The sequence below is a fragment of the Prunus persica genome, chromosome G4 (genome assembly GCF_000346465.2).
Source record: "Prunus persica cultivar Lovell chromosome G4, Prunus_persica_NCBIv2, whole genome shotgun sequence".
Lineage (NCBI taxonomy): Eukaryota > Viridiplantae > Streptophyta > Magnoliopsida > Rosales > Rosaceae > Prunus > Prunus persica.
The window spans coordinates 23076515-23102423 of record NC_034012.1 but is presented as its reverse complement, the minus strand read 5'-3'; the positions used below and the strand labels follow the sequence as shown (position 1 = coordinate 23102423).

Below are 25909 nucleotides of genomic sequence, written 5' to 3'. Positions count from 1 at the left end.
GCACTTGAAACATCAAGTCCTTGAGTTCAATGAGCCAAGTACATCATATGATTGTGGTTGCAAGCACTAAGTGTTCTAGGAACATGACAATACTACGTATATATTTTATATCCAAGGTACAATGTTTGGTAACTGTAGTGTAGGAAAAAGATTGAGTTACGACTCTTAATAAACATAAATTGAAAGTAGATCTGGCAATATTGTCCACGATTCGCTAACACGACATGAATTCACACGAAAAAATCAGTATTCAAGTTGGACTTATCGAGTCGGGTTAAGAACGGGTGACCCGTTAGACATCGGTTAAGCTAACGGATTGTGTCAGTGTCATTCGTAAATCCACGTTAATCTGTTAAGGGCATGAAAATGCTACTATGAGAAGTGGAGGGTGAAGAGGAATGGTGGGTGAGGAAGAAAGGAAAGGGAGATAGTACATTTTCAGGTTTTGTAGGATTGGGCATAATAGAAGGGAAAAAAGAGAAAAAGGAAAGAAATCAAAATAAGAGGCAAGAAGCCCCAAATATGAGACATAGCTCAAGGGAAAAACACCCATTTCGAGTAGGCCTAGCATTCGTGTCATGTTTGTAGTGTTCTTGTCGAGTTCGTGTAAACCAGCTTTTTCTTAACGGGTTGACACGACATGACACAATAAGAAAAAAGGTGGAAAATGTCAAACATGAACACCACCCGTTACAATTCGGAATCACATGACATGACCCGTTTCACACTTTAAGAATTAAAAAAATTGAAAAAAAAAAAACCATGTCTAGAACCACTGCATAGCCCCCCTCTTCCTCTTTCTCTCCTCCTTCTCCAATCCATAAACCTCCATTAATGACCCAACATACCTCTCCTGGGCTTAACCCAAGGGAATCGAACTATGAATATATCAATTCAAGCTCCTTTTAAAAACTGAAAAAACACTCATTAATCACATCACCCTCTCAACTTCACAAAATACCAACCCCGATCCATAGAACTAAAATTTCACAAAACATAATAAATTAAAACCACTAAATCACAATTAGAGTTACATGATATAAGCAAATCGGCAGCAAACCCCAAAAAAAAAAAAAAATTGAAAAAAAAAAATCAACAACCAGTGAGAGGGAGGGTTCACTTAAGGAGGAGGAGGAAGAGGCTGGCAGAGAGAGAGAAAGACAGTGGGAGAGTCGGGGGGGAATATGGGAGGAAGAGATGAAAGAGAAGAAAGAGAATAAGAAAAAGAAGAAAAAAGAAGAAAGATATAAATTTACAAAAATGCCCCTGAGCTTAATGGGTTAACGGATATTCACGAATTGACACTATAAGACATGACCCGTTAGCTTAACGTGTGGCTTTAAGCTAACGGGTCATTAGGATATCAGCACGACACGATAACCCGAACCTGAATACTAATTTTTTTTTGCGAATTCATGTCGTGTTAACAGGTCATGTACGATATTGTCAGATCTAATTTCGAGCAAGGATGAGCTAACAACTCTCAAGATGGGAGAGGAGAAGAAGGAGAGATCTCAGTTCTTGCTCTATATCAAGCAAAATATCTCATTTACTATCCCTCATTGTGTGCAATTGTTGCTTACAAGCTGTCACCAAAGCCAAATCATTTACAATTGGTTTTCTTCTTTTTCTTTTAAAAAATTCAATTGGGACGCTCAAGGGGCTAGTAATTTAATAAAATGAGAGTAACAATGTAAGAAATCATTACATAGAAGTAAAAATATTTAAAAGATAAAATAAAGGAATTTTAGCGATGTCACCTGAATTTATAGGGTTTAATTTGTCACTTTAAAAAAAAAATTAAAAAAAAATATCACCATAATTTTTTAAAATTAACGGAGGGTAAAATAAATTCAGTTTCTTGACCGAAAAAGAGATTTCTCACGAAACAGTTATCTCCTTTCCATTTCTCCCTGCACGTTCTTCTTCCTCAGTTTCTTCTTTCCCCTCAAATTCAATGTTGGGTTCCCTTCCCTCCACTCCTGTTTGTGAGTTCGATTTGAGCATCAGAATGAAATGCATAATAGAATAGAAGGTTGTAACTTGTATGCATAGCGGCCTCGATAAAGTCTGCAGAAACCTCCAACACTAGGACAGAATTCGCAACCTTCTCCAGCTCTATCAGGTACTTCTTCTCTTTTTCCCTCTTCTGTGCTTTTATTCATTAATTTGCTTCTTTTACACTATTGAGAAACTTATGATTACAGGAAAATCGATTATATGCAAAGGGGTGTTCATTAGTTTTTTTTTTTTTTGGGGGCCCTGATTATAGAATTTATTAATATTCACTCAGTAATCATGTACATAGCTTAAAATTTCAAGTGGCATTCCTCAAACTTCCACATTTCTCCACAGAATCTCTGATTTTCCAGCTCTGTCCAGGGACTAGGTTTCCGTGCGATTGAGAATGAAGACTGAGGCGAGTGAGAGTCAGAGCAATTGCTCGTCTTCAACCGAGGTACGCATTGAGCAACGTGTTGTCATGCAAAAGTTAATATTTGGTATATTCAATGCTCCATTTGATTCAATTTCAACAGGTAGAATCCGGTTCACAAGGCAAGTCAGAGAAAGACTGTGAAATGGAGATGAGTTCCAAAAGCTCCGACCCTGCAATCTGGGAAGAAATTGAGCTTTCCGAGAGGTCAGTTTTGCTTTAATTTCATTACCCATTTTATAATCCAATACTATCTCCTATTCTGTCTCCAATTGTTTATTGTGATAATTTTCAGCTACCTTGTTTGCTCAATGTATGAGGAGGCAGCGTCATCAGCCTCCTCTATTTTGAAGCGTCTTTCTAAACATAGTGAAGACCTTGAAGCCACAGACCATTTTGAATTGTATGACATGTTGGAATCGGCTGGTATGGTGCTTGTCCAATCCTTAAGAGAACTTGGAAGGTATGTCCATCTATTCTTTTATGGGTAGCTTCAATCTTTGTGGAATTGATTGATTGCACCGCTGAAAATATCTAAAATCACATTTTTACTCCTTTCATTGTGTATGTTAAATTCTTTTTCAGTCTTTTCCTTTATGTAATTTCTATATATTATGCAATCACTTCAGAATTGATGTAAATTACTATGGCTGAGATTTTTATAAATTTCCAGGGAAGTTAATGATTTAGTGGGCTTTATATGTAGTTCAAAAGTAATGTGTTCTTTGGAATACATTCATCCGGCTGTTACCCAACTGCAGATTCTTTGTTATTTTAAAATTCTATCTATTTCAACTGCTCATTGATTGTTTATCTTTAAGAAATTCTCCTAGTTATCCTTTTTCATAATGAATGTGACTTAATTTGGGTTGATGCAGGACATCAGAAATTCTGCACGAGCTCAAACTATTATTTGCTTTTGTTCCTACTATTCCTGTTCAAGTTCTTCTCACTGGGTACTCTTATCTCCAGCTCAAGTTATCCTTATTCGGATTCTTTGTTTGATAAGTATTTAAAATGCCTTTTGAAAGTTTATCAATTTCATATTGTTTGATTCTAAAAGCATCATTGGAAATTGTGGTTTTCAAAATTTCTGTCTGAATTTGTTTTTCAGGATATGTTTTTATATATCAGAAGGGCACTCTCTTGGTGTTCAAGAATTTCTGGAAGAGTTCCTTAGCAGGTGGACTTTTGTCGATGAACAATATGTTCTTGTTGGTACAGAAGAAAATGCAGATTATACGGAAAAATGTGATGGGCCTTTTCTCTTGGGAGTTGATACGTATCTAGAAGTTGTTGAGGTCTATGTTCTGAAACTTCTGGGAACCATTTTGAATGATATTGACCTTGCATCTTCTTGGGTCGAGAATGCTAAATTACCTGAGGACAGAAGACAGGTAAATAATCTACGCTTCATATGTTTGATTCTGTACCACGAGAATTAATTGAAGTGGTATTATTGGTTAAGTTCACTCTATGTCTATAAAAATTTCACCCTTCTTTGCCTTTTGTTTTATTTTTAGAAGGCCTTTCTTTGTGAAATTGGAGACAAAAGCTTGTTGTGGGGTTTAGATTCTCTTTCTGAGTGAGGTTTCCTATATGGTATTATACCACAAATAGCAGTCTCATGCTAGAGAAACTTTGTTATCTAGATATGGTTGACTGAGATTCAGAAGACACTGTCTCTACAATGTTAAAAGGGCAACGCCTTTCTGTCTGCTGACAGGGTCTTTAGACACACACAAGTACATAAGACATTTCTGGTTGAACTTAGTGCTTGAAAAATGAGCTTTTTCCTTATAACAAGTTGAAATCATGTTGCGTATCCTATTCTTTGTGCTACGCCACTGAATTTCGCAAGACACTCAGTGGTCCAACCCCACGCTGTCATCAAATTTAATTTCGGTATTCTTACACATTTTTCCTGGTACTCATATGCGGTAATTGAGTAGCATATTTCTTTTTCGATAAAGCGAAAAGGTCATGTGGTTTTAAATTATTTTGAGAACTGGAAACCGTCCAAATAAATGCAAAACCTTTCACTTTTTATATTATTCTATTTATGGGAGTACTATGTCTCTGCCATTTTTGCATGGTGAGTAGCACTCCTTATTGAGTACAAGTATGGCTTACTCACTTATTGAAGAAGTTTTCTTCCCATGTGATATGACACTGTCCTTTAACTTCTTTCTTTTCTTGAATTATTGACATATTGCTAAGTTGCGTTATTTAACTTAATTTAAAATGGTATATTCAGTTTATCGAATTTTTAGGTTAAAAGAAATTGATACCACTTCAGTTTCTTCCATGTGTTTTCCTAGGTACTTCTGAGAAGATTACACTCACTGCATTCTGTTAAGGCCACTAATTCCTCACAAGGTACCTTCTCATCTTTGCTGGTGGACGACAATGAAGGTCATTCGTCATGTTTGCAGCAGATAACTGTGCCAGACGGATATCCAAAAAACAAATACCCTCCAAGGGGAGACACTGCTAAGAACCAAGCAGTTTTTAATTTATCTAAAAGATTGGAACCATGTTTCTGGTGGTTCCGTACCATCACTCTGAAATTTGGAAGTGCTCAGGTGGTAATATCTAATGGAAAGATTGTCCTGGGCTTCTTGATTCTGCTCATATATTATGTTTTCCGGAGGAAACAAGCTAGCATAAAGAGGTGAGATATTCTCTCTTCATAGTCAACATGTATGCATTCAATGTCCATGGTCTTGATATTGGTTCCATTCCCTCTAGTCATCATCTAAGATAGTTGCCGCCTAGACATGCGTTAGCTTCTGTATGGTAAAACACACATGTTTGCATGAAATTAGTCAATATCCTTATTTTGGTAAATGGACCTGTTGTCTGAAATTAATCAATAGCCTTTTTTGGTAAAATGGATCTGTTGCATGAAATTAATCAATAGCCTTTTTATGTTTCTCGCTGCTCTGATAATGCTGTGGTCACTGCCTGGGTGGACAGTTCAGTAATTTTTTGAAAAACAAAGGTCACTTTAACTTGTTACTTCTATACTTCTTTTTGTTACGAACGCTGATTATCTGCACTCAACTGGTTGCCCCTCTTTCCCTTGTGCAAATTTGACTAGTGAGTTGGATGACACATTGACACCTCATTAGCCATACAAAATTGTTAATGATGCTGGATAATTGTTTGAAATTATTTAGATGACAACAAACAAGCGGAGACTATCTGTCAGTGTCTCATGTGGATATGGATGATTCACATGATATAGAATAAAGAATTGAATTTGATAGGATAATACTGAAAATGTGTTCATATCTGATTCGTAGGACCTTTTTGAATTTGAGTTCTCCAAAGGACACCACTTGTGTCCACCCATGCTTAATACTTCATTTGGAAGCTTGAAGAGAATCACCTTCATTTATGTTAACAGGAGAGCAGAGTTACTCAGGTGTTAATATTGTTTGCAAAGAAATTTTTACAAGGTTAATTTTCCAAAATAGCTTTGATATATATATTAATTATTCTCAATGAAAACTTATGCTCAAACCACAGATATCTATGTTATATTTTACTTTGTATAAATCCAAAAGACTCATTACAATTCAGCATGTCTGGATTTGTAGGAGTTGGCTGTTGGACACATTGTGTGCACGTAGACACACAACACTAATGTCCGTATGCATGATTGATTTGAATGCTTATTTATCGTAACACGCCCACGTAGAATTGGAATGGTGTTTTGGTGTGACATCATGATATTATATCAATGACTGACACGTCACTTGTTTACTGAATATATATATATATATATATATATATATATATGTTACTTGTTCAGTTTTGTTTATTGGTTTTCCTAAATGGAGAATGCACTGGTAGACTTTACTGATTTGATGTTTAAATTATTATGTTTCATTCAGAATTGTTCGGAGACAGACTTTATCAATGAAGAATGCTCTGGTAGACTTGTGGCAGCTTGCATTTTCATACCAGGTGAATCCTTTAGCTGCTGTTCAACCTCTCGCGGCCGCAACAAGGTCAGGCCAGTGATAAAGTTTTAGACATTCTCCATTGAGGATTCTTTGCTATAACAACCAACCGCCAACAGCAGACCATTCTCTTCTGTGAAAATGCAATAAGTATGAAAAAATCCTGGTAGGAGTGCTATTAGTATGCACCAAATTCGCAGTGATTGTGCTATTTTACCAGTGCAATACAGCTTCTGACGTTGGATTAGTAAACCATGTTTTTGCTGTTTTGTTTTGGTTGGGTTTTTATTGGTCACATCACATGTAGATTTAATGTTCTTTTTTTAGTTCGTTTCAAAGATGAATTGCAGTTTTAAATTAATGAAACATTATACATAAGACAGCAACATAAAGAAAGAAAGAAAATCGAATGGCATTTACTGAGTTGAGGCAAATGACCGGTTGTACAATTAGTCTGAATTGTTGATAGCTATAAACTCTTTTCGCTTTGGATAATCCTGAAAACTGAGAATAATTCCTACTTAGATCCAATTTTATAAACTCAAAAACAGATTTTAAGTTCAAAACCACAAAAACCCTTTTGGTAGGCCCATTTTTAAAAACTCAAAAACACCCCATTACTAAAAACAAAAAAAATCTCTCTCTCTCTCTCTCTCTCTCTCTCGTCTTAATCTCTCCTCCCTCTCTCCACGCTACATCTCTCACGTCTTAATCTCTCCTCCCTGTCTTAATCTCTCCTCTCCTGTCTTAATCTCTCCTCCCTCTCCATCTCTCACGTCTTAATCTCTCCTCCCTCTCTCCACGCTATCTCTCTCACGTCTTAATCTCTCCTCCCTCTCTTCACGCTCTCTGGCCCTCTCCTTTCTTTTGTTAATTTCAATTTAGAAATCTAGGATTTTTGATTTTCTGATTTTAATTTCAATTTTTTTAGATCTTAAAAATAATTTGGAGTTCAATCCCAAACAAGTTTTTAAATCTTAAAATTACTATTTGAAAATTCATATTTTAAAAATAATAATAATAATTTTTTGAGTAGGATACCGAATAGGGCCTTAATGCTTTCTTTGTTTTCTAAAAATATAATTGGGTTGTGCTAATATGGATTTATGTTCACTCCGATTCCAAGTTAGTAAACATGCTCTGCCATGAGATGTGATCCAAGTAAGTAGAGTCGCGTTGAACTGAATGTTGATGATGACATGGAGGCATGAACAAAACAAAACATAGGTTTTCACCTCCAAGTCCAACCCACTTAAAGACGCAAAAGCAACCGCGTTTATATCAGCAGCACTCACCTCATGTGGCCCAAAGAAAAATAAAAAGAAAAATTCAACAAGAACATGAAAAGGTACCTTGAAAATAAAAAAACAATAATGATAATGTACGGTTTGGATTTTAGATGTCGTGCAACTCTCAAGGCCAGCCATACAGATCCCTAATAAGTGCCCCACCCCCAAAACACACGGTATTTCAATCTGCCAGTCAAGATTCTTGCATGAATAAAATTGACCCAACCAACTAACTTTTTATAATTAATTATAATATTAGTGTCACTAATCAAATCCAAAACCCCACAAAATAATGAAAGTTTACACTAATTGCACCTCAAGCAAAGCGATTGAGTTTTGTAAGTGTGATCTTTAAATTGTGATTTAGGAAATTAACAGTAACGATTATAACATGCGTATAGTGAAGATTTGTTAAGAGGATTTCACTAATAAACTCATGTTATAAAATAAAAAAAAAGATATTTAGTTATATATTCATTCTAATAATATAGATAAACCATACACTATTTAATTTCTATAAAAAAAAAAACCCCAAAAAATGACAACGGGTCCTATTAAATTTAATTTTGATTATCAAATTACTTTGATGCCCTGTTGAGTGTTTTGGGTTTTTTATTATGAGGTTTTGGAGTTGAGTTTGTTTTAAGAAATCAATGGAAGTATTATAATTTAAAAAAAATTAAAGGTCTTTTTGTTATGTTGTAAATAGGCTTTGAGTGTGTCCATTTCATATAAATTTTTTTTAATAATTTGAGTTCCTACATTGAATATAATAGGAAATCTCCCGTAAAAAAAAGCACTTGTTTATTTCAACCCTTACAAAAGCACCGCGTATAGGCACGAAATTGCATTAACACTCTGGTTGTCTTAAAGACCCCAAAGAAGAAGAAGAAGCCAATCACTCGGTCAGTCCATGGATACCGAAGCTTCACCGTAACTCTCTCTCTCTCTCTCTCTCTCTCTCTCTCTCTCTCTCTCTCCTGTAATTTCCAACCTGCATGAATAATGAATTTGATCATGACCAAGAAATTTTCTTCGGAAATATTTGAACAAAAAGGGGAAGACTTTGATTAGTTAATTAATCATATTCATATATACTTATATATTTTCATGCAGGTTTGAGAGCAGCGAGATGGTGGCAAGTTTCTTGGCCTCGACGCCTTTGCTGAGCGAGGCATGGAAGCTATGCAGCGTAGCCAACACGGCGGCCGCTGCTCCATACGGCGGCTTTGTACCCCACCAAATCGGAGATGTCTGTTACTTTGCCTTTTCCAGTAACGGAATTATGACATCATCACTATCACCATCACCATCATCATCAGAGGAAGAAGAATATTCGAGATGCAGCAGGAATCTGGTGGCGTTGGGTAGCGCTGGCCACGGCCTTTTTTCTCCATTAACCAATAATAATGGAGAGGAAGAGGCCGTCATGGTGCATGCAGGGCTGCTCAATCTCTTCCTGGGCTGCTTCCAAGCTGTCCAAAACCAGGTCAGATAATTGATATCATTCATGCGTTTCTTTTTCTTTTTTTACTTTTTGTTAGTTGTCTTGCGCCCCAGGCAATCGCTAGTTATAATATGAGCCCTTTTTCTTGTGTTCTATTCTACTTTTTATATACTAGACAGTTATTACTGGGAAAGAATAGTTTTTTTTTACAGTTAGTCCCATTCGAACATGATATTTTATATAAACACTCTTACAACGCTTCTTTGGAGGAAAAAAAAAACTTCTCAATTATTGCCATTTTCTAATTGGTTCTTAGTGTGTTATAATTTTTTCACTTGAAAGTATATGTTGGAGTTTTTCTAATCTAAAGTATTGGACTTGAAGGAAATTTTTATTTTTATCTTTATAAATAAAATGTAATGTTAGAATGAACCTATTTGTGAAATTCCGAGAAAAAAAATGTAGAGTAGTGGAACAAAATATGGACATTATTGTTGCATATTATATGCTAATAATCAATGATAAATGTCTAATAAGAAATCATAATTAGATTTAAAAATTGAATAAAGGGCCTTTGATTGGTTTAACTGCAAATACAAGTCAAGTATTTGTTCATAAATTAGTTAGTCAAGTCAATAGGTTTAGTAATGGTGGTATTTCGCTTTCATTTGTTCTTTATTTGACAAAATTAATAAATAAATAAACAAAATACAGAAGCAAAAACAACTTCGCTTTCTGAATATTGCTTAAATATTCTGAATTTCTTTCAAATTGCCCACGACTCTTTTCAAAATAACCTCGTTTTCCAACCCCTTTTGTACTCCTGCGCGCAGGCTGCGTGCATCGGCTGCTGCTGGCCAAGAAACAACAAAAATATTTAAAAAAAGTTATAAATCTTTCTACTCATTTCCAATGTTTTCACCCAAATTCAAAAGTGATATTTTAGGCTATGATTATTATCTTAGAAAACAAACAAACAAACAAACAAACACAAACTTTTAAGCATATAGTAACCAGGGTCCAGGATGCAATTCAATATTTCTAATTGGGAAAATTTCTACAACGGTCCGTCGTATTTTTGTGCTTATCTCTCTTCTCATGTAACTTAATTACTTTTACGAGAGAAATCGACACAAGAAAGCATACACCATATAACACTTGCGTTTTAGTCCAACAAAAGACACATATGATAAGGAGAGTTAATCTTAGCCAGATATTAAGTGCCACATGAAAATATTCTCACTGCATGCCAACTACCAGACAGACTTGATTTCAATTGTGTACGTCAAAAGTTCTATTTCAAGTCATGGATTTGCTTGGTCTTTGAAGTATAAATTGGAACTCGTTTAAGCATGTTTTTTTTTTTAATGATTGGTGTTCACCAAAACACAAAATTAGCAAGAATATTTTTTTTCTTTGATACAAGCAATATTAAGAGAAGATGAATCGAACCGAAGACCTCAAATGGTTAACTTCAGCTACAAACCCCTTATAGCAAGAATCTTTAATAAGCAAAAGCTAAAAGCAATTTTAACAAAACTTCATTTTAAGTTCCATGTAATCACTTTAACTTATATCTCCCTAGCAATTTTTTGTTACATTTATATGTTGATTAGGTCTGTTTAGTGAGAGAAAATAATTTACTTTAATTAGCTAGAATTAGAATTATTGTTTGAACCTTGAATTGTGGTTGGAGGCTTTCCTGCGTGTTTGCCTGGTTGTTGCATTATTTGACAAAAAGAACAATTCGTACCAACGAACAAAAGCAAATTTAGAAGACGTGTTGACTAGATTGCTTTCCCACTGCCAAAATCTTTCGTCAAAAATTACCAAATAAATTATATTTCTTTCTATGACCAAAATTAAGAAAAATTAAATTATTTATTCTTACAATAGATACATCTGGAGTCTCTTAGAGTATTCTAGTGGTGAGGTAGCCTTGTTCTAGTACACCCTAATAAAATTTACTTTATAATTAGTTTATTTATAACATTTATTATTATTTTTTGTTCAAATGAAAGACTTCATTAGGGTGACTTAATGGAACCCAACAATTTTATTTTTGGACACACTCTTTACACCTACATATAATTTTAGACATGTCGGGCCCAACTCTTAGATATGTCAACCAACAAGGTATTATGTTCTTTAGAAAATCACCCTGCAAATGAATGACCTTCAAGATACTCTGAAGTAGTATGGTTTTGTACTCCACAAACCACCTCCACATTTCCTAGTACTAGATGCTTTTTCATATTACCATTTACATCTGACCTTACATCATTTTTCTTACTATACTTGCAAGGCTCATATTCACCGTTTCTCTTAGATGCAAGTGTTACTTGAGGTCTCTTCAACCTCTTGCTCTCACCTTCAGAATTAGACCTTGTAATAACAGTTATGATATTATTCATCTTTCCTTGTGCACGAGCCTATCTAATTAAGGCATTTTTACCTTTGAATATCTATACATAATACTCATGTTATTTGAAATTAAAATGTTAAAATTTAATGCCACGTTATTGATACTAAAAATGATTCCACAAACAAAATAAAACAAAACCAAAAAAAAAATACTAAAAATGATTACCTCATAAGTTGTGAATTAATTATTATAGTTCATTATACATTATGTTCCGATATTGCTGACTTCACTAGCGGCGTCACCTTCTTTTTGTTCATTTAATAGGAAAAAGATAAAAATATCTTGAATTAAATTTGTGGTTGACAACAACTTACTGAAATAACTAATATATTTTGGTGGGTCAGATACAACCGAACTGTTTTTTATTTTTTTGGTGAAACAACATCAAAATTTCCTACTAATTGTGACGATTTCAAAACAACGACTTCATTTTGTCAAATTTTTTTAACAAATTTGGCACATGAATGACATATGTGAGACTAATCGAAGGTTTTATTTGAATTTTGGCAATTTCAATCTTGTAGTTTGATTTGACTTGCAATTAATTCATAATCCTATCGTCAAACTAATAGATGAAATCAAAATGTGAGGGAACTTTTGTCTCCACAAAACATTTGCAATCAACCCAAAACATAAGAATTCTGTTTATTTTTCTTAGCAATGTCAGACTTGTAGGACTTGATTGGTAACTCTTAAGAAACTATAAGCCTAATATTCCCAAAATTGAAACGACGGGGATCAAAGTGGAAAGTAAGCCAAGCCACAAAAACCGAAAATGTGACTTGGCCTTGCAACAACTAGTAAACCACATGCCTAGAATCATGAAAACTGAAACTACAGGGATCAAACTGGACATAGATTTGTGATTTGCCATCAAAATCAAAGTAAATGGATTAAATTGTCCACTTTGATTTAGCTTTCTAATTGTAACATTGATTAGTAGGATACAATTAATTAGTGCTCCAAAAAATTAATATATGGTGGTGGCTGGTGCAGATGGTGGAAGTAACAAAGAATAGCAAGTCCATTGTCATCACAGGCCATTCTATAGGAGGAACAACTGCCTCACTCTGTGCTCTTTGGCTCCTCTCCTACCTCCAATCTGTCTCCTCTTCCCATTCAGTCCTCTGCATTACCTTTGGTTCACCATTGCTTGGCAATGAGTCCCTTTCCCGAGCAATCCTCCGAGAAAGATGGGGTGGCAACTTTTGCCATGTGGTTTCCAAGTACGACATCATGCCGAGGCTACTCTTTGCTCCGTTGGCATCATGCACCACCCAACTGCATCTCTTAATGCAACACTGGACTGCTCCTCAGTTCGGAAATCTTGGTGTGCAGCTTGGAGACGAAGCAAATTTAGCTGAACTGTTTCTGTTTGTAGCCGCTCATTTGCAAGTGGCATCGGAAGCAGGGGAAGAGAGAGCAACTAGTTCCTACTGCCCATTTGGGAACTACTTGTTTTGCTCACAAGAGGGGGCTCTCTGTGTGGACAATGCAGCATCTGTCATCAAGATGATGTACTTGACGTTTATTGCTGGTAACCCCAGTTGCTGTATTGAGGATCATCTCAAGTATGGAGAATATGTTGGCAAGTTTTGTTCACAGTTTTTGAACAAGAGAAGCTTCATGCAAGGGGAGCTTCCTCAGTCAAGCTGGGACGCAGGGGTTGCATTGGCATTGCAGTCCTTGGGAATAAGTGGCCAGGTACTAACATTTCACCATCATTCTCCAATTTATTTAACCTTTTTTCTGTCCATTCATCTCTTGTCGAATGAATTTCAGGAATCAGCTTCAGAACCTGCGAAAGAGTGCCTAAAGATAGCAAGGCGATTGGGACGTACACCAAACCTCAAGTGTGCTGATTTAGCTGTTCGGCTCTCCAGGATCACACCTTACAGAGCTGAAATAGAATGGTACAAGGGATCCTGTGATAAGTCTGATGAGAAACTAGGGTACTACGACGCCTTCAAGCAAAGGGGCACCTCAAAAAGGGGTCACAAAGTCAACATGAACCGCCACAAACTTGCTGCATTTTGGAATGGCGTGATTGAAATGTTGGACAAAAATGAGCTGCCTCACGATTTTCACAGGCGAGCAAAATGGGTAAATGCTTCCCAGTTTTACATACTCCTGGTAGAGCCACTGGAGATTGCTGAGTATTATAGGTCTAATATGCACCTTGTCAAGGGTCATTACTTGAAGCATGGAAGAGAGAGGAGGTTCGAGATTTTTGACAGGTGGTGGAGGGAGAAGAGGGTTAATGAGGAGAAAAATAGTAAGAGAATCAAATTTGCAGGTTTGACTCAGGATTCCTGCTTTTGGGCCAAGGTGGAGGAAGCTAGAGAATGTGTAGCTCATGCTAGAAGCGAGAGTGATGCAAGCAAGCAGGCTTTGCTGTGGGATAGTATCAATAAATTTGAAATGTACGCAGCTAGACTGGTGGAAAGAAAGGAGGTCTCCGAAGACGTTGTAGCCAAGAATTCAAGCTACCAAAAATTGTTGGAGGAGTTGACAGAATTGAGATCCGCGGTACATCCATTCTGGACTGCTACACAATTTCCAAGTCTTTGAGGTGGGGAAGTAGTTCCCTAGTTTGCATTCTGGACATGCATGTTTAAAGATTGCTGCTTTTAACTCTGTACTTGACTTGCTTAACTTGTTCTTAAATTTAACTATGGCATGAATTCTTCCGGAATAATTCATATGTTTGTGTGTGTGTTTGTGTGCCTGTGTATACACAGTCGGCAACATAAGCATTTGTTCTGTAGCATAAATTTGCCCTTTATATAAGTAATGCCCTAGGCAACAAATGGGGGATTGCTTGCTGATTCTAAATTTGGAATGCAAAGAATGGACATAGATGCAAGAAAACAAAATGCTAGAAGCCGCATAGAAGGGAAGCTTTGAACCTACTACTTCAAACTTGTGAATAAGTTTATACCTTTCCATTATCAGTATCAATGTTTCTAACAGGTCCTGTGAACCATTTCCTTGCATCCAACACCCACCAAAGCATTATCAGACCCAAACCTACACTCAAAGCAACAGGTGCATAATTGAATGTATCCCAACTAATTGGGTAGTAAGTGGGGAGGAGGAAGACTGAACAGGTATAACAAATCCACAGGAAGGCAACAAAGCAAATTGGCCTTCTTGCTTTCCCCAAATAAAATGGCCCAGGTTTGAAGTTCTTCTCGGCCATTACCATTCTTGCAAAGATTGGAACTGCATATCCTCCTACCCATCCAATTGTGCATATGGAAGTTATTGCAGTGAAGACTACATTAACTTTCAGTATTGGAAGTCCAAGGAGAATGCTGATGGCTGCACAGAGCCAAACTGCATTGGAAGGAACTTTGTGTTTTGGGTGCAATTTTTGCCATACGGATGAAAATGGAATCCCTTTGTCTCTTGATAGAGCATATACCTGAAAATACCCTAAATCGTAAACAACTTTTTTGGCGGTGCCAGACCAAACAGATTACTTTTGTAAATCTAGGATTAAGGTGCTGTTCTCAGCAAGTGAAGGTATAAATGCTGTTTTAGGAGTAAAAAGGAAAAGTCTATTTACCACTCTGGCAGCACTAGTAGTAATTGAAAGCCCGCCAAAGAAGAATGAACCCCAAATGATGAACAGTAAAATGATTGCTCCAGCCGAACTATTGTACCTCCCATGAAAAGCATCATAGAGTATTTGAGCTGGCACAAACGTTCCAGCAGTCTCATTGGTCGGATCATATAGGTAGCTAAAATCCTGAGTGAAAAGTCGCAGAAAAAGTATCAGTTTAATACTATTCCAACTAGAAAAAGCACTTACAACAATCGATTTATGCTTTAATCGAATTCCATGAAAGATTGTCATACCAGAAAAAGAAAAACTGCACAAAGACTGAGGGAAGGATTGCCAGAATAAAGAATACAATGATTATTTTCACTGCTTGGGGTTGAAATGGTTAGTGCAAACTCTAAAAACTCTACTAGTTTCTGCCATTGCATCGGCAGACTATGGAACTATAGAAGTCTACTACACATGTGAAATTAATTTTTCACTATGGACAAATTAACATTTGACTTCATTTTGTGCACTTTCAAAACAGAGGAATGAAGGCACTCTGCACACTAATTAGCAGAGGCCTTAAAAGTAATTTGGATGCTCAAATAGGTGCCCGCTCTACCAGAATTGCACTAAAATTAGGCTTTGCGTCATACCTGAATGCTGAAAGTAAGGGCCAAGATGTATGCCCACCCAAACACTGATATGATACCAATGCTAGATAGAATAGCAATAGGACCATTCTTGTCTGCACCTTTGGTTTCTTCTGTCAGATGCGCTGCAGCATCATATCCATATAATGAATACTGACTAACAAGAAATGATAGAATCACTGCATAAGGCTTGCTTGATATCCCAGTTCTCTCAGGGGCCACGTTGAAATTTGTGAACACATATGATGCAGACTGTGTAGTCAGTGCTACAAGGGGAAGCATTATCACAATAACCGTCCCCCCAATGACCTGCCAAACAAAGAATTCCAAACAAAAAATCGCTGCTTTAGTCCACGGTAGATAAAGCGAAATTGAATGAACAAGTAATGTAAATGAGGCATACTGCAAATATACATGGAAGGCAGATTGGAAATATTGAAATGGATTCAATGTTCATAGCACCTTTTTGTTCTCCATCTATGTGCATTTTCTGAGTGCTTTCTAAACAGGCCTTGAATTATTTGATGATTAACTATTAATTACACCCACACATCATGCATGAAATATGATACTTAAGGTAGGTAAACACATTTTACACACACCTGCCTGGGGAGGAAGTGTTGAGGTTCAGCAATTGAAACCAAAGTAGTTTCTCTTTTGTAAATGTGGTTTACATATACATATGTAGACGTATCCTAATTTGGACCCACTGCATTTGGCTTGGAATGAAAAAACCAAAGGAACATATCTACAGGGCTTCTTTGGAAGTTTGATCATATTCATATATCAGTTTTCTAAATTTTCTCTTCATCCACATAGTAGGAGTATGAACTTTCTGTACATGTACAAAAACAACACACTTAATGGGAATATGTAAACCCTCCATAGAGTTTATTCATAAAGGTAGAATTAGCACCTTTTGACATTAACATAGTATCAATCACAGTACAAAATAGTGACTTAAAACAGAATCATAATATACCACTTTCCCACAAAAAACTATAAAAAAAGCAGGCAAGAAACCAAAAGATGATTTTACCTGCCACCATATTGATATTATGTCAATAAACGCAATTACTTCTAGTGCAAATGTGTTGAGAAATGCCCATATAAGAGTGAGGCCAATGTACATGCATAAGAACAACCATTTTGGTGCAAGATAGCCTCCATCCTTATTTGTTCCAGTGCACAATAAAATGATACTTTGCAGTGTTTGTGATCCTGCATATGCCTTTCAAATCAAGTTTAAAGTGTTTAGGTCAAAATTCAACATATATATACATATCACTAATTTCTTCTTTCAAAATGAAAAGATTAGTACCTGAGTACCGATGCCGGCAATGAGCCCTATGCTCTCAAGCCAAGCACAGCACCATGATGCCAATGGACCCCATTTGGGGCCAGCTAAATGGGCAGCCCAGAAGTAAAGAGAACCTGTAGTCTGTTTCACAAAGAGGAAGTAAGTTGTCTGGGACTTAAAAACTTTTCAGTAACGAAAGGCGTCTCTTGCTATATTCCTAAGAGAGCAAAGTCAACAACTTAATTTACTGCCTCTAAAATCTAACAGAGCAAGCAAAATATGGCTGGAATAAAAATTTATTATATTCATCTTGTAGCAGGGAATTATTTCCATTCTCCCGCAACTGATCATAGTGCAATATTCTCACTCAAAACATACTTTCTAAGCAGGAAACAAATTGTTCTAGTATGACAATCCTCTTAACATATTTCTTAATTAAACTAATAATTCATTTTTGTCATATTAAACATGCTTATTCGATAATGAACAACGGTTAGAATTTGAAGCGCAGAATGGGATGAAAGAAATCTCCATCTCCATGGTAGTATATTGAGAGTAAAAGTAGGATAGGCGAACACATACTCGACAATATATAAAAAAGGAATTAGAAGTGAGAAGTGGCAAACCGGGAAAGAGGAGCAGATCTCTGCCATGGCAATTCCTACAAACCAGGTGAAAAATGATACCACCACCCATCCCCACACAAGGCTTGCAGGACCTGCATACGCAAGGCTTGAACCATACAAGGGAGTAATTCCAGTGAAAAGTGTCATCGTGGAGAATGATATTGCAAGAGTTTTGAACAGAGTCTGCAGAAAATGAAGTATCCAATCCACAAAGCTCAAGTTAATATGATAATAAAACATAACATGAAATCAAATAAAAAAATTACCTACCATCTCTCTTCTGAGTTCTTGCTTGTAACCAAGCTCATTAAGGCGCTTTTCTCCTGAATCCATATCTTGGATTCTTGATGTATCTACTTGGTTGTGTACCATTTTAGCTCAAAATTAAATTAGCAGCTTATAAATATGCAACTGGGTTTTATACAACAAAGAGAGAGAGAGACAGAGACAGAGACAGAGAGAGACTCAAGCAAAGCAGCGTAAACCTTGTACTCAATGCCACTAGTTTTTTTTAAAGGTTTACATGACTTTAGGTGATGATGCACGTAAGCCTCAAACAGTTGCCATGTTTGAAAATTCGTCATTAAACAATTCAACATGTAAAATAACGGCCCAATTTTAAATTTTCTCATGCTCTCCCCATTCCCCAGCTCACATTCACATTTCTATTCTCTCTGTCTCCCTCTGTACTCGTCATCCTACACCCCCTACCCCGTCTGACTTTTCTAATTTTCTATTCCTCAAACAGGTCAATCATTTTCTTTCTCCTTAAGTTTACTGTTTTATTGGATGTCATGTCTGAACAAAATTACTTGACTTTGTCTGAGCATAACTATTTGACTGCTTCTACATTTTCTGCCAAAAGTTTGACATTTTTGTTTATGGAAATAAAAACAAATGTAACCCAACCAACCAGAGAGAGAGAGAGAGAGAGAGAGAGAGAGAGAGAGAGAGGTTCAACGACAATGGGGGCAAGAAAATTAGATACTTTCTTCTCATTGAATATACTGGGAAATATTTAAATGGAATGGGGATCTAGATACGTACAGTATCTTCCTGTGGGAGGTGGGCTTTGGAATTTTGAAATTTTCTATGAAGAAAGTCGCACAAGCAAAGTCTAGCATTGAGCAAAGCTTAATAATATAAATATACAATAGCATTGCATTGCATGGCTTGCTTCCTTGCCGCCCCTATTTCAACGCCTAGATATATGCTTCCAACCAAGGTCTAAAATATTGATGATATCGGAAATATCGGTAGTCCAAAATTATGGAAATTTCGATGGAAATATCATGATATTATCGATATCGATAAAAATTGAATAAAAACCACGGAAATTGTAAGAAAAACTTGGAAATTTTTATTGAAACTTTGGAGAATGTTTATTTAGTCAATTATCTATGAGTTTATCACAAAAAATTAGAAGGAAATGCATTGCATGATGGATTTAACTAATTTAAGTTGATTATACAGCAAGCGCGGAAAAACTATGAGTGTAAAAAATATGTAATAATTAATGAAAAAAGATTAAATACACCGTAATCATTTATATATAATGATTTACTATAATATTTTACACTTTATACATTGCATGGTAAGATACATGAATGACTTAGTACCACATAGAGTTCCTACGAGGTTCAAATTTTTCACTATCTTCATCATCTCTATGTGTAGAGTAAGTGTATTGTGAAGAGTAGTCATCAATGATAAATCCCCAAAATAGTTTTGCATGTAATTGTTAACATACCACCCATATAAATATAAATATTTTAGCATATTATCACAAAAACATAAGTGATATGGTGTTTAAGGTGTTGGAGGAGTAAAATGGGAAGGGGTTCATATCCCCTTTGTGCTTTTTTCTCCCCTTTTTCCCTTTTTTTTTTTTTAAAAAAACTTTTTTTTTCCTTCACATCGATATTTTCGATATTTTAGCGATATTACACCGATATTTTGACAAAATATTGCTGAAATGTGAGCGAAATTATCGACATCGATATTTTCCGATATTATCGTCGATATTGTCGATATTTATACGATATGTACATGGATATGTTCCAAAATATCCGTGATTCGAAAAAACCGAAATATCCTCGATATTATCGATATTTCATACTATGCTTCCAACTTTATTCAATCCTTCTCATGTTATTCTCTTGTCTTTTTGCGTTTTTTTTAATAAAAAAAATCTGCTGATCCAATCTGCTTGCGATAAGACAATCCAATCAAATCATTCCAAGTATATTTCATGCTTTTTGGTGTCTAGGCATTTGAAACATTCAATCTTTTGTTTTTCTCATGTACTTGATTCCAAGAAAAATCTGTGATTGGTTTTTATTTGATGATAACTTTTTTTCTATGTTTCAATACTTTTTAATTGAATAAAAAATTTATCTTCCCATCCAATGCATGAACCCCTCTGCCTTCTTCGGCCATTGTTTGGCTCTGTGAGTTTTCTGAGTTTTGGGGAGGCCACAAGAAGGGAGGATGGGGGTAAAAAACTTACTGAGTTTGGGAGAGGGCTTGAGAAGGGAAGATGGCTGAAAATCCAAGAGGACGTTTGCTACTTCTACACTCGCACCGTGCTGCTGTACCGGCAATGACATTGAGATAGTAGAAGGGGGTGGTCTTGTGGTTCCTTGTTGGTCCATGCCTTGGAGATTAGAAATAAAGGGAAGACCGCATTACTTTCATTGTGGTTTCAACTTTCACAATATCACTTTGATCTCTTTCAAAGTAAGTTGAAGACAAATATTACTTGAGCTTAGGCAGAGGCAAGAATAGTAAAGTAGTCATGATGGAAGAAAGTGCAGTGATATTATGTCAAAGGTGCTGCATCGAAGGAATGAAGAACTTGTTCTAGCATTATTCTTGTATTGGAGTTAAGAGGACTCTCTGGTTTGTCTGAGTGAGTGATATTGACGAGGTATAGCTTCTTTGAGGCCACAAATGCAGCCGAAAAGATCCTCTTCATCCCTCCTCTTGTGCTATCAACCTCATACTCGAACTCGTATACTTGTAGGCCACCCTGGCCTGGTCTCTCTGCAAATCCAATAACCACAGCATCTTTTGTACTTTCCTGTGTATGAACAGAGAGGTTTAACAAGACAATTATAAATTTTAATATTTTGAAAACAAGAGAAGTGATACTTTTCATAATAAAGAAAAAAGGAAAAAAAAATATACTGTAAGCTCAATCCCGTGATATTCATCCAAAGTTGTGATGACACAATTCGGGAATATCAGAACATTATTATACTGAGGTTGCACATACATAACTTATAATATTCCTTCAATCAAAACTTCCATTATTACGCTCAAACCCTCAACTTCAATTAGCCTTTCAGTGATAAAAGATAGCAGCAGCAACCAATAATCTCAGGTCATAATAAAACGGGCTCATCCAAATTACAACAAAAAATTCATGTGGCGTATTAGACACAAGAAGAATATTCTAGTACTACAGACCAGTCGGGTCATATCATTCAGAAGAGAAGAAGTAAAATTTCAGTCATCTGTTACTATCTTGAACTTATTTACTTTGATATAAGGCCACTGTCTTGAACCTACATTACATAAAAGCATACATGAATTCATGGTTGCATGCACAAGCTATTTTCTGTTGGCAATGTATTTTAAAGGATTATGCAGAGAAAGTTTAAGAGAAGCATGTGCTAGTAAGAAATTAAGAAATAAAGAAATCTAGTGATAATTATGTCTGCAAGCATGTAGCTGTAATGTTCTTTGTAATCATCTTTGTCTTTTTTTGATTTGCAGATCAAAGTCATGAAGGAGATGTACTTGACTGAACTAAGTAAAACACGTTTGGAAAATTGCTACTGAACTTTAGCAGGTATGTAATCACTTCACTTGTTTCAGTTACTACCATCAATCATAAATCACCATCAGCAACTTCAGAGAAAAAGATAATAATAATAACAGCAAAAACACATTCAAGGGAAGCACTTTTCACCTTGCGCCTTTCAGCTTGTATAAGCTTATCAGCCACAAATTGAGGACTGCCAAACTCTCCAAGGCTCGTAAGACGAACCGGGTTCACCACAACACCAATATTGTTGCTTCCGTTATTTGCCTCTTCAAACAGAGCAGTTGCCCCTGCTTTTTCGACCTGCCCATCCATAAGCAGCCATTTTCATCCACACAAAATCCACTTATACTGACTGAAACTGAAAGCAATACATTAATAATCACACAGAGTGACAGAGGGCAATAAAGATACAAGCTTGAACTTTTGGTTCACCTTTATCCAAGAGGAGGGCCGGAGGAGAGTGAAACCCTCCTTGGAATCTGTGTACCTCTGAAGCTCCAAGTCTTGAGCGAGAATGGCCTTTTGCAAGTTTGGCAAAAACCCATTTAAGAAAATAGCGACAATTGAGAGGCCGAGGTCTCTCTTGGTCAAACAAGGTGATGATGGTGTTTCTCTTGGAGGATGAAGATGAGTGTGTCTTTGGAACAAAGAAGCTCTGGGCATTGAATTTGAGAATTTCAAAGGATTGTGGTTTGAGAGCGTAAAGCAATTGCAAATGCACAAAGCCATCACTCTACTTTACCAGTGGACGAGATAATCCAAGAATAAATTCCATATCGATATCGACCCACTTAAGTGTTGTCGTTTTGGAGGAAAGTGAATTCTGAAAATGGCGTCGTTTTGGCTCGTCTCTCGCGCTTCGCGTAGGTTTCTGGAAGTGAAACCTTCACTTTCTCTCTCCCGCACCCTATTCGCAGTTTCTACTTACCAACCAACCACCACCACCACCACCACCTCGAAAAATTCTAACCCTAACGCTTATCCCAACGGAACCCAGTTGGGCCCATTCACTCAGAGGCACCGTTGGATTCCCAGTTGCGTCGAATTTGATCTGAGACTCGTAGCCCACATCTCCAGCTCGTCTTCATCTACAGGCGCCAAGAAGGACGGAAATCAGGGCAGCAATGACGTCAAGGTTGAAGTTGAGACTTCTTGGATCGACTTGTACTTGCCAAGACAAGCTCGCCCTTATGCGAAGCTCGCTCGCCTCGACAGGCCCATTGGCACTTGGTTGCTCGCTTGGCCTTGTATGTGGTAAGCGACTCTTACTTCAACTTCTTAAACTTTGGTCTCTCCACTGAATTGTTTGGTTTGACGGAAACTGAAGGAATGCTGGTCAATTTGTTTGAAGTTGAAATTGTGTGAAAGACATAGTTGTTGGTGCAGGTCAATAACATTGGCTGCAAGCCCAGGGCACCTTCCTGATATTAAGATGATGACACTATTTGGATGCGGGGCTCTGCTCTTAAGGGGCGCTGGATGCACCATAAACGATCTCCTTGACCGGGATATTGATACCATGGTAATGTCCACTGGCCTTTGCAGTTTATTTCATTGCCTGTTTTGTTTTCTATCTTGTGGTTGTGAACTTGTGAGTGCCTTTCCTTTTAACTCCAGGTGGAACGTACAAAATTGCGGCCAGTTGCAAGTGGTCTTTTGACACCTTTTCAGGGGATTTGTTTTCTTGGATTTCAATTGCTTTTGGGTTTTGGAATTCTCCTTCAACTGAATAATTATAGGTTAGTTTACTTTGTATATCTGCCCTTGCATCAGTGGCTTTTTTAGTTAATAAATCTGGTTAAACCAATATGATCTGCAAGCACATGAACCTCTGTTTACTTCATTGGAATTGACAGCCGCGTTTTTGGGGCTTCATCATTGTTGCTAGTTTTCTCCTATCCTCTCATGAAGAGGTTGACATTCTGGGTAATTAAACCTCCGGTTTCTTAACGTACCCTCAAGTTTTCTTCCTTTTTTAACTTTGATGTGAAACTTCATGACAGTTTACTAATTAATTGGTAACTGCTATCACGTTTGGTGCAGCCTCAAGCCTTTCTAGGTTTGACCTTTAATTGGGGAGCTTTATTAGGATGGGCTGCAGTTAAAGGAAGCATTGATCCAGCTATAGTGCTCCCATTGTACCTTTCTGGAGTTTGCTGGACACTTGTGTATGATACAATATACGCACATCAGGTAAAGCAAATATGTCACTGTAGTACTCACATGGTCAGAAGTTGTAGTTTCCAAGATTTGAGTGTGATGAAACTGTGGAATATGTAGGAATAAGAAAACTATTTCAATGCAATCCAACAAATTATGTTTCTGACTATACTTGCAGGATAAGGAAGATGATCTGAAAGTAGGTGTTAAGTCTACTGCATTGAGATTTGGTGATTCAACTAAGGAGTGGATTACTGGGTTTGGAATTATGTGCAGCGGCAGTCTTGCCCTCAGTGGATATAATGCTGAAATCGGTTTTGTTTCCTCCTTTATTTTCATTTTCTTTTTGTTTTATTTTTATAATTTTTTCTTTTACCGTTATTGGAACTTCAATCCAATTCTTTTTCCTTCTGCCACATCCTCACACCAATCTTTCAACTATGGAGCAGGCTGGCCATACTATGCATTTTTGGGGGCTGCATCTGGACAATTAGCTTGGCAGATATGGACTGCTGACCTTTCATCCCGGGTTGATTGCAACAGAAAGTGCGTATTTTTCATGATATGATCTTGATTTCAAGTAATCATAGAGATTAAATATGCGTATTGCATCAATGTTAATTTTTCCGTACAGCATATTTCTCCAATCAAAGAGAAACAAAAAAGGTAAATATTGAAAAAAATATAAGTTGGAGGGTTTCATACACTAGGGAAGGAAAAGCTCATTTAGGTTTAAGATTCTTTACTTCGTTTTTCCTTGAACATGATCAGCTTGCCTCAGCATTTGCTCTTGTCTTGGTTCCAGATTTGTGTCGAACAAGTGGTTTGGTGCTATTATTTTCAGTGGAATCCTGTTTGGAAAACTTTCATCGTAGGGGTAAGGTTACTTTTGGAGTAGTTACTTCCAACCTTGGGGTACTCTTATTATGGGCAATGTCTTGAATCAAGTTTATATGAATTATGGGATAAGAAGAAGGTAGAGAGGAGCGCGAGCGAGAGCGAGAGAAAGCAAATTCTAAAAGAAGAGAATGAGATGGCCATGCCATTTAGCAAAAGTACCAATCTTTTGTCAAGGTCGTGACACTGTCTCCATCTCTCTGTCTGTTTGTTTTGGCTCTTCCCAGTTTACAGAGTGGAATTTGGATCCAACTTTTGGCAACCACCTTGGTCCACAGAATAGTCAGTAATTCTACTACTCATCAGAGAAGAACGACACAGTAGTTTTTTTTTTTTTCCTTGATCCGGGTAATTTTGTTTTCTTTAATTGATCAGTAATTTCATCTATTGTTTTACTTTTAAGTATGAAATTATTGTTAATACATATTGCAGTTCTTGGTAAGTATGAAATTTGATTTGCAACTTTGTAAGCTTCAAAACCTAAACTCATAATAGTGTGGAGATAATCAGGTTGCAAATTAGCATTTGTTGAGGTTAATTTGATATTAAAAAAATAAAAATAAATAAACAAATAAAAAAAGAAGAGAAGAGGCAGCTTTGGCCTTCTAGCCCATCTGAAAACTTACTGATATACACAGGGGAATTACATTATGTAGAGGGAAACTCTTTCCGTGTATGTAATTTACGTGAGGAAAAAAGCACAAGGATGATAAGCATATCAAAACTACACTTGCATACCAACGAGCTACTTGGATGCTACTGGGGAAGTTTTCTGCATAGCCACTTCTTTCGAGCTGCAACATCCATTGCCACAAACATCTTGGCTTTCTTATCATCTTCTAGAATTAGAGAAGCTTCCAAGAAGAGCTCGTCAGCCATGCCAGGTACAGTTTCAAGTGAGCAGCAGTCTTTGTCGTCTTCATCGCCAACCAACCCTTTTACTATATGTGGTTTCTCATCCAAGGGTTCTTGTATCTCTTCTTTGATGATTCTTTGAGCTCTTTTACTAGCTGAGGTGGATATTGATCCCCATTTTCTCCATGTTCCTACCGAAACAACTTGATCTTCCATCAGGGGTTCCGTTGCCGTATATTTTTAGTCAAATCATTATAAGTTCTGTCCAAGATTCTACTTGTGTTAGAAAATTATAATATTTATATTTAATTTTTTAATAATTGAATGGAAATTAAATTGTGGGACTCGTGACTTTAAGTACATAACTTTTTGGTATGTATCTATTGAGAATAGTCATGTTCTTAATCGAGGAAAAATAAATTATTATTTATTTCGTTTGTAAACTAATAATACTTTATGTGATAAAT

The 25909-nt window shown here is 36.5% G+C and overlaps 5 protein-coding genes across 11 annotated transcripts; 3 read left to right on the top strand and 2 right to left on the bottom strand.

Annotated features, from left to right (window-relative positions):
* On the top strand, window positions 1649-6824 carry LOC18779242 (protein APEM9). Of its 3 annotated transcripts, none has more exons than XM_020563085.1 (8): window positions 1649-2125; window positions 2383-2458; window positions 2538-2641; window positions 2730-2897; window positions 3313-3390; window positions 3549-3831; window positions 4756-5108; window positions 6337-6824. In XM_020563085.1, the coding sequence occupies exons 2-8, from the start codon at window positions 2408-2410 to the stop codon at window positions 6464-6466; spliced, it is 1167 nt and encodes a 388-aa protein (XP_020418674.1). In that variant the 5' UTR covers window positions 1649-2125; window positions 2383-2407; the 3' UTR covers window positions 6467-6824. The 3 variants fall into 3 exon arrangements, with proteins under 3 accessions (XP_020418674.1, XP_020418672.1, XP_020418673.1); XM_020563083.1 differs by having other exon boundaries at window positions 2356-2458; XM_020563084.1 differs by lacking the exon at window positions 1649-2125 and having other exon boundaries at window positions 2175-2458.
* LOC18778379 (lipase-like PAD4) lies at window positions 8491-14261 on the top strand. Of its 2 annotated transcripts, none has more exons than XM_020561953.1 (4): window positions 8491-8599; window positions 8811-9183; window positions 12563-13270; window positions 13349-14261. In XM_020561953.1, the coding sequence occupies exons 2-4, from the start codon at window positions 8827-8829 to the stop codon at window positions 14135-14137; spliced, it is 1854 nt and encodes a 617-aa protein (XP_020417542.1). In that variant the 5' UTR covers window positions 8491-8599; window positions 8811-8826; the 3' UTR covers window positions 14138-14261. The 2 variants fall into 2 exon arrangements, with proteins under 2 accessions (XP_020417542.1, XP_020417541.1); XM_020561952.1 differs by having other exon boundaries at window positions 8491-8627.
* Window positions 14443-18389, bottom strand: LOC18779279 (amino-acid permease BAT1 homolog). The gene is made up of 7 exons (XM_007211520.2): window positions 17969-18389; window positions 17699-17881; window positions 17094-17213; window positions 16812-17003; window positions 15776-16081; window positions 15138-15320; window positions 14443-14993 (listed from the first exon to the last, which is right to left on the bottom strand). The coding sequence occupies exons 1-7, from the start codon at window positions 18068-18070 to the stop codon at window positions 14502-14504; spliced, it is 1578 nt and encodes a 525-aa protein (XP_007211582.1). The 5' UTR covers window positions 18071-18389; the 3' UTR covers window positions 14443-14501.
* On the bottom strand, window positions 20370-22283 carry LOC109948910 (psbP domain-containing protein 2, chloroplastic). Its single transcript, XM_020562781.1, has 3 exons — window positions 21963-22283; window positions 21675-21830; window positions 20370-20780 (listed from the first exon to the last, which is right to left on the bottom strand). Exons 1-3 carry the CDS (start codon window positions 22257-22259, stop codon window positions 20520-20522), a joined length of 714 nt encoding a protein of 237 aa, XP_020418370.1. The 5' UTR covers window positions 22260-22283; the 3' UTR covers window positions 20370-20519.
* Window positions 22340-25049, top strand: LOC18781045 (4-hydroxybenzoate polyprenyltransferase, mitochondrial). 4 transcript variants are annotated; one of them, XM_007212467.2, is made up of 8 exons: window positions 22340-22784; window positions 22917-23052; window positions 23148-23269; window positions 23387-23456; window positions 23574-23723; window positions 23869-24004; window positions 24140-24236; window positions 24496-25049. In XM_007212467.2, exons 1-8 carry the CDS (start codon window positions 22360-22362, stop codon window positions 24563-24565), a joined length of 1206 nt encoding a protein of 401 aa, XP_007212529.1. In that variant the 5' UTR covers window positions 22340-22359; the 3' UTR covers window positions 24566-25049. The 4 variants fall into 4 exon arrangements, with proteins under 4 accessions (XP_007212529.1, XP_020418369.1, XP_020418368.1 ...); XM_020562780.1 differs by having other exon boundaries at window positions 23869-24236; window positions 24496-24567; window positions 24815-25049; XM_020562779.1 differs by having other exon boundaries at window positions 23869-24236; window positions 24496-24567; window positions 24664-25049.

Coding starts and splice junctions, on each gene's coding strand:
- LOC18779242 (XM_020563085.1), top strand. CDS start 2,408: ATGAAGACTGAGGCGAGTGAGAGTCAGAGCAATTGCTCGTCTTCAACC. Junction 2,459..2,537: donor ATTGCTCGTCTTCAACCGAG/GTACGCATTGAG, acceptor CAATTTCAACAG/GTAGAATCCGGTTCACAAGG. Junction 5,109..6,336: donor AAACAAGCTAGCATAAAGAG/GTGAGATATTCT, acceptor TGTTTCATTCAG/AATTGTTCGGAGACAGACTT.
- LOC18778379 (XM_020561952.1), top strand. CDS start 8,608: ATGGATACCGAAGCTTCACC. Junction 8,628..8,810: donor ATGGATACCGAAGCTTCACC/GTAACTCTCTCT, acceptor ATTTTCATGCAG/GTTTGAGAGCAGCGAGATGG. Junction 9,184..12,562: donor TCCAAGCTGTCCAAAACCAG/GTCAGATAATTG, acceptor TGGCTGGTGCAG/ATGGTGGAAGTAACAAAGAA.
- LOC18779279 (XM_007211520.2), bottom strand. CDS start 18,070: ATGGTACACAACCAAGTAGATACATCAAGAATCCAAGATATGGATTCA. Junction 17,882..17,968: donor AAGAACTCAGAAGAGAGATG/GTAGGTAATTTT, acceptor CATTTTCTGCAG/ACTCTGTTCAAAACTCTTGC. Junction 14,994..15,137: donor CTACTAGTGCTGCCAGAGTG/GTAAATAGACTT, acceptor GGGTATTTTCAG/GTATATGCTCTATCAAGAGA.
- LOC109948910 (XM_020562781.1), bottom strand. CDS start 22,259: ATGGCTTTGTGCATTTGCAATTGCTTTACGCTCTCAAACCACAATCCT. Junction 21,831..21,962: donor GGCCCTCCTCTTGGATAAAG/GTGAACCAAAAG, acceptor ATGGATGGGCAG/GTCGAAAAAGCAGGGGCAAC. Junction 20,781..21,674: donor TACAAGCTGAAAGGCGCAAG/GTGAAAAGTGCT, acceptor GTTCATACACAG/GAAAGTACAAAAGATGCTGT.
- LOC18781045 (XM_020562780.1), top strand. CDS start 22,360: ATGGCGTCGTTTTGGCTCGTCTCTCGCGCTTCGCGTAGGTTTCTGGAA. Junction 23,457..23,573: donor TGAAGAGGTTGACATTCTGG/GTAATTAAACCT, acceptor CGTTTGGTGCAG/CCTCAAGCCTTTCTAGGTTT. Junction 24,237..24,495: donor CGGGTTGATTGCAACAGAAA/GTGCGTATTTTT, acceptor TCTTGGTTCCAG/ATTTGTGTCGAACAAGTGGT.